At 46.5% G+C, this 6988-nt stretch overlaps 1 protein-coding gene across 1 annotated transcript; it reads left to right on the top strand.

The window, feature by feature from the left end:
* The first annotated feature begins 472 nt into the window (after positions 1 to 472).
* LOC136449585 (very-long-chain enoyl-CoA reductase-like) lies at positions 473 to 4695 on the top strand. Its single transcript, XM_066449643.1, has 4 exons — positions 473 to 627; positions 793 to 832; positions 3421 to 4175; positions 4256 to 4695. The coding sequence occupies exons 1-4, from the start codon at positions 559 to 561 to the stop codon at positions 4322 to 4324; spliced, it is 933 nt and encodes a 310-aa protein (XP_066305740.1). The 5' UTR covers positions 473 to 558; the 3' UTR covers positions 4325 to 4695.
* Positions 4696 to 6988: the final 2293 nt, after the last annotated feature.

Below are 6988 nucleotides of genomic sequence, written 5' to 3'. Positions count from 1 at the left end.
TCGGGCCATGCTGTGAACTTGCCATGGACCCGGTCCATGCACCGGCCTCTAATCGCCGGCGTTTCCATGGCCAGGCTGGGCAGATGAGAGAGACCCCCATCCATGGCGTTTCCAGGCTTTGGTTTCTCCGAAACGAGATCTTTCGCTTCAAGACGTCGTCGTTCAGTATCCGTTGTTTTAAAAAAGGCAAATGCTAGTATTTGACTCGCTTCACAAGCTTTGCACCGAGATCGTACACCGAGTTCTGCTGCTGCTGGGACGCCATGCACCCGGTCCACATCAAGATGCTGAGCCACAGTTACTCCGGTGGGTCCAACGCCCCCCCACCTGCACGCGGGCCCACCGTCCCGCCCCGTCCCCGCCGCGGGATCAAATACGCCACCTCCGCCCGTCCACTCCCTCGCCGCCCCGTCCGTCTCCTCTGCTCACCCCTCCACTCCACGGCCACGCGCGCAGGCAGCTGCCAGTCGTCTGTCTATCTAGTCGTCCCCCCCCCCGCCCCCCCCCCCCCCCCCCCCCGGGTCTGCCTCGCTGCCGCGGCTTCCCGCCGGCGGGAGGATGAAGGTCACCGTCGTGTCCCGGAGCGGCCGGGAGGTCGTCAAGGGCGGCATCGACCTCAAGGACTCGGTACGTTGTGCTCCCGCCCGCCCGCTCCGCCGCCCGCCGCGTATTGATTTGCTCCGGGGGCTGGGGTTTAGTGCCGTCCGGGAGGTTTCGATTCTCCGTTCGGGGTTCGAGATCTCTTGCCCAGGTTTGAGCTTGGACTGATTCGTTCGTGGGTTCCTTTCCCAGGCCAAGGTCGCGGATCTGCAGGAGGCCATCCATGCCAGGAGTAAGTGGATTCCCTGCTTAAATTTCGCCACTTGCCTAAGCTCTCTGCAGTTTCTGTATTCCATTCATGTCTTCCAATCCAATAAAGAAATATGTGTGTGTTCTGGAGTTAAGAACTGAACACGAGGTGTTTGCACTGTGCGGTGTGCTAGTGTCATTCAGCAAGCGGGAATATGTGGGCACTTTATCTTCCAGTTGCGCTAGTGTCATGTGAGAGTAATACCTTTATTCTCGTCCAGTTGTAAGTAGCTATTGCTGCGTGTTGATTGCTGAAAAGGTTGGAAATTGACTCAGAATTGCTTTGCTAACAGTTTTGTTCTGCATCCTTATAGAGCTCATGTTTGTCTTAGAAACTGTTCTGTACGTCCTGTCCGGAGGATTAAAAACTTTGCTAGCAAATTTCCAAAGTTTAACGCTTGCATGGCAACTATGAAACTGCAGTGCAGCCCATGCTTATGTGAAGCCGCAGGTTTACTGCGCCCTCCTGAATTCCATGTGTGTGCTAAAGGGCCACGATTAGTACCAGTGGGTGTGGTATGCAGTTTTTGTATTTTTCGCCTTCCGGTTCTCATTCTAGTCTCAACGTGAAAGAAGGAAAAGTAAGGGAAGCCGCAGCAGATACACGATGCTTTAGGCTAGCATTCATAGGGTTGAAGAGGCTAACTTAGCAAACAACTGGTTCACTACTATGCTGCAGCAGTATCTACTATTTGCAATTCAGTTCATATGACCGTATGTCAATGACTAGTCAACCTGGGATCGTTTTGATTGGTTGCTCTCCTTGTTTGCCCTGTTTGGTAGGGATTCTTTTTGGGGTTTCGGTGCTGCAGGTCGTTAGGATCTGTTTAGGTAGGAGGGATTTGGCCATCAGTATCAACTCACACCCTTTGTGTTTTCTTTTCTTTTTTTATGAAAATACATACACTTTTGTCAGCCATGACCTATGGAAAAATAAATCTTGAGAAATTAGATGGGAACAGGAAGTATAGTTGAACAGTATTTGGAAGTTGGCTCTGGGACATGTTATTTGCTTTTCAACTTTATTTGCAAATAGCATCCATACTGCATTCAGTCAATGTTTATTAGTACATTTATTACAGTTTATTTTAAAGTATGTAAGCATGGTTGTTTTTGTCAAAAACATATTTAATAGGAATAGTATGTACTTTACAGTTTGCACAAATGCTCTCCTCTTTATGTTTGTGTCTCAGGGGTAAATATAGTTAGAACTTTCTTGTTATTATTGGCCTATTGCTTGATGGAACCAGGAACTGTTTCTAGAATCTGCATTCCTTCGATATATGTTGTTTTCTGTTTTTCAAGCTCCAAGTGCCATTGGGATTCTAATTCTGTATGTTAACCTTCTTGAAATATCACATTTTAGCCGCATCTGTGATGAAAATTGAAGAGGCGTCGTGTGCCCTTATGGCATTTATTGTCATACTCATAGGCACCGCCTTCTCAATTGTACATTCTGCAGATTAGTAGATCAGCATGCTAGTCTATTTACTTTCCATAGTGAGGTGGTGTGCACAAGCAGTTATTGTTCATGTTGGACCACTAAAGAAGGTTTGCTGGCATGTTCATGCTTCCATGTGGTTGGGCGAGACTTGAGAGTATCTCATCATGTATGGTTGGTTATGCAGTGCAGTTTCAATGCATCAAATGCTACTAACATGGATTTCTAAGCTGCTATATAGCAACCTGGTGGTGTGGTGCTCTCAACTCAACTTTTAGACCTGTAGCATAGGGCTAATTTACTTCCAGATATTGGCCAAATGTGTTGGAATATCAAACACTTCCTAAACTGGCATGCTGATTTTGCAGCTTGTTTACATATCCTCAAGTAGCTGCATGATGCCCTACCAAAAGTATACAAACCAATCTAGGTGGACAGAAAAGTGAGAATTGACAGTCTTTCAAAGTGGGTCTAGTAAACATTACAAGATTGCTAAATTCGTTTTACTGCAAAGCTAAGGCCCTGTTTGGATCCAAGGGGCTAAAGATTAGCCCTCCCCTTTTAGCCCTTAGGGATCCAAACAGGAGGGCTAAAGTTTTAGCCCTCCATTAGCCCATTAGCCCTTGCAAGGTAGGCTAAAGGGGGCTAAAAGTGCTAACAGGTGAATTTACTCTCTTTCTCTCTCCTCTCTCTTTCACATTTTAGTCACCTTTTAGTCATGTATCCAAACACCCCAAGGGGCTAAACTTTAGCCCCTTCATTTCTAGGGCTAATCTTTAGCCTTTAGCCAAGGGAATCCAAACAGGGCCTAAGTGTAGTATGTTCTATTGGATGCACACTAATTGTATTCCAAACAGGGCCTAAGTGTAGTATGTTCTATTGGATGCACACTAATTGTATTCTAACTTTGTGATTGTGCCATTAGTTGGTAATACTGGGAATATTGCTAGAATGTTCTGTGTTGATCTGGATGGATGACACTATCTCTGGGTTGGATGGAAATATTTGATCGTGGATTCATTCAGTTTTGTTGTTTTGCTTTCTACTGTCATGTTTTCCTCCCTGTGGATGTACAGCTTTTCTCCTTATGTGTGTTATTTGCTAACCGATTCTCTCTCTGTACAATGCAGCTAAGAAGTATTATCCTTCTAGGCAGCGGCTCACCCTCCCTATTCAACCTGGAAAAGGTGGGAAGCCAGTTGCCCTCAATCCAAAGGCCAGCCTATCAGATTACTGCGAGAAGGGTTCTGGATCACTGACAGTGGTCTTCAAAGATTTAGGACCACAGGTCTACTACAGCACGCTGTTCTTCTTTGAGTACTTGGGTCCTCTTATCATCTACCCCATGTTCTATTATTTGCCCGTCTACAAATACTTCGGGTACGAGGGGGAACGGGTCATCCACCCTGTCCAGACCTACGCCATGTACTACTGGTGCTTCCACTACTTCAAGAGGATCATGGAGACATTCTTCGTGCACCGTTTCAGCCACGCAACATCGCCCCTGTCAAATGTCTTCAGAAACTGTGCCTACTACTGGACCTTCGGCGCTTACATTGCTTACTACTGCAACCACCCGCTGTACACCCCAGTGAGTGATCTGCAGATGAAGATTGGGTTCGGTTTCGGGATCGTCTGCCAGATCGCAAACTTCTACTGCCACATCCTGCTGAGGAACCTCAGAAGCCCAAGCGGCAGCGGCGGTTACCAGATCCCCCGTGGCTTCTTGTTCAACATCGTGACGTGCGCCAATTACACCACCGAGATCTACCAGTGGGTCGGTTTCAACATTGCTACGCAGACTGTGGCAGGTTACATCTTCCTTGTCGTGGCAGCAGCTATCATGACCAACTGGGCACTTGGCAAGCACAGCCGTCTGAAGAAGGCAAGTGTCATTCTTACCTGCGTACTGACCATTACCTTTTGGAAAATTTCATAGCTTTACTGAAACATCTTCTTCTGCAGCTGTTTGATGGCAAGGATGGAAGGCCCAAGTACCCTCGCCGCTGGGTGATTCTCCCTCCATTCCTGTGAAGAGGTGGTGGCTGTTGGTCAGCCCATTGGGATTTAGGTGCTGTTTGGTTGTAGCATTGGTAACGTAAATGGAAAGGAATTAAAGTTGTGGGCATTACGGCAAGACATACCATTGGAGTAATTTCTTTTTCATTTGCGTTACAATTGTGGGAACCAAACAGCACGTTAATGTCTACAGTGTCCCCAGCACACAGAAGTTCGAATTCTTGAATGTCATGCAAACAATTGTACTAATCACGTCTTTTTACTGGTTGAATTTCGATTCTGTTGTCCAAAAATTCTAATCTGAAAGATGGATTTTATTTTATTTTCTTGTTATTGTTTCACAATCTTACGTGAACCTGTCTTAATACGATCGAAGGTTCATCTGATGTTATCTTTTTTCCCGCCCCCATTTGTCCAAGCAGAAGTGAATGCATCGTTTTGACACTTGGCGTTGCTGTCCTGTCCTATGACCCTGCATATTTAATCTGAAGCTTGTGATGCTTGACATTGTTGCCGTCAATTTTGTTGCACGGCATACAGCTTCAAGGTGAATGATGACTTGCAGACTTTGGTGGCCCCGATTATGAGATAAAGGGGAATTTTTAGCACCCGATTGATGTAATTATTTTCTAAACAAAGATAGCTCCACTGCAATGTGGCTGCAGGCAATATACATAACCAATAGCATGTACCATCACTAACTACAAAGAACATCTCAAATATCCAAGCAATAATCTTGACCGCAGCTACAGTTAAAGGGGAATTTTTAGCACCCGATTGATGTAATTATTTTCTAAACAAAGATAGCTCCACTGCAATGTGGCTGCAGGCAATATACATAACCAACAGCATGTACCATCACTAACTACAAAGAACATCTCAAATATCCCAGCAATAATCTTGACCGAAGCTGCAGTAGATGGACACTAAATTGCAAGAGGTAGATGGCAACTCACATCAGTGATGAGCACATAAATAATTCTGAAGCAAATGATGAGGTAGATGGCACTACAGCCGTCTCAGCAGGGCGTTTATCGATTTACCACCATATCAAGCGCCAATGCAACTGGCAAAAAATAAATAAAATACATACCGATGAAATCGGTACATAGGTATACCAAATCGAGAAACCAAGTATCAGATCTTAGATCTTACCAATAAGATGGTCGTAGGGACCGTCGGGCAGCGGCGTGAGCGAGGACGGCCAGCCCTAGGGCATGTGACGACATCGTAGGCGAGGTCAGCCAGCTCTACGGCTCGTCGCGGCGTGGGGAGTGATGTCGGCCATCCCTAGGGCTTGGCGAGGAGGCGGCAGGGATCAGGCCTGCCAACCCTAGGGCACGGCATGGTGGCAGCGCAGGTGAGGATGGCCGTTGCAGGCGGAGAGATGGCAGAGCCGATGAGGAACCGTGGAAAGAAGGGGGCGCGGGATGGACGAGCGGGAGTGCTCGAGCTCGGAGGAAACCGGAGGCTGGCGACGGGCGAGCGGAGGACCGAGGAGGCGAGAGGAGAGGCCGGCGTTTTTTTTTGGTCGGAGGAGTCGAGAAGGAGGTGGAGAGATATTTGTTCCCAAGCCAATGAACTGATGACACGCGGGGCCGGATACAGTAACAAACGGTGGGGTGAACCCAGTACGTAGAAAGAAGATCAGACGGTTAAAATTTTTTGTGCTATCGTGGCCAGGCTGAGCGGCGGCCAAAGCTCGCCGGCTTAATGATAGTAAATTCCTGGATGGCACAGCTGTCAGTTATCATGTGGAGTACCAACAGCATTTTACTTTTGAGGTTGCCATCCTTGTCCAAAAAAAAATCATGACTACTATGATTTGACCATATTTTGTTTTAGTTCAAGTCTCAGAGCCTCCATGGGTGATGGGGCCATTACTACTATGATTTGATGTGAAGAAAAACTGAGATCTCCTTTGCAGTGCAGGGCTTTTTCCTGAATCCTGTCTTTTTCTTGTGAAAATGAATTGACCCCCTGATATTTTTGTATGATTACTGCAAAAATTTTGTGTTCCAAAGGGATCCGAATGTTCATCATGCAATGGCAAGTTCGTGTATGTTGAAATGAATGGATTGGCAGAAATTTGTTGAAATGAATGAATCCCCTGAAATTAAGATCAGAGTTGGGCTCGGCTGAAATCCTTTAAAGACACCTAATCCTCTGATGTTTAATATATGTTCTCTGAAGGAATATCCATATCCAAGTCATACACATGAACTGGACATTCAAGACCTAAGATGGTTGGTAGCATTTCACCAAATTAGACCGGAAACTTTCTTGTTGACCGCCGCTTCCGTGGCGTGCTCTCTTGTCGCCGGTCTCTTGCGACCATCGACCTGTGCTGCTCTTATCGTCAGCTACGACTACAAGCGACAAGCTAGAGGAGCAGTGACCAGTCAATTGCCGTGTCTCCAGTGCCAGCCTTTTTCAGCTCCAACATCTGTACTGCAAGTTTTCCATGCACCATTTGACACTTCAGGTCATCACGAATCCACAGCCACACGATCTTGGGATTTTTTTTCCCCTTGATTTTTTTACGTTTTTCTTTGTTGATGAGTTATATATGATCGTCGGAGTTTGACCGTATTGACCGGTTGAGGTGATTATTTGCGTCTGTCTGATACTGCCTTGCGGCTGGTACACGTCAACAATTGGCACTGAAAAGGTCAGCTT

This window comes from Miscanthus floridulus, chromosome 5 (assembly GCF_019320115.1).
Source record: "Miscanthus floridulus cultivar M001 chromosome 5, ASM1932011v1, whole genome shotgun sequence".
Taxonomy (NCBI): Eukaryota; Viridiplantae; Streptophyta; class Magnoliopsida; order Poales; family Poaceae; genus Miscanthus; species Miscanthus floridulus.
The sequence above is the reverse complement of the archived record's forward strand: the minus strand, read 5'-3'. Positions and strand labels throughout refer to the sequence as shown.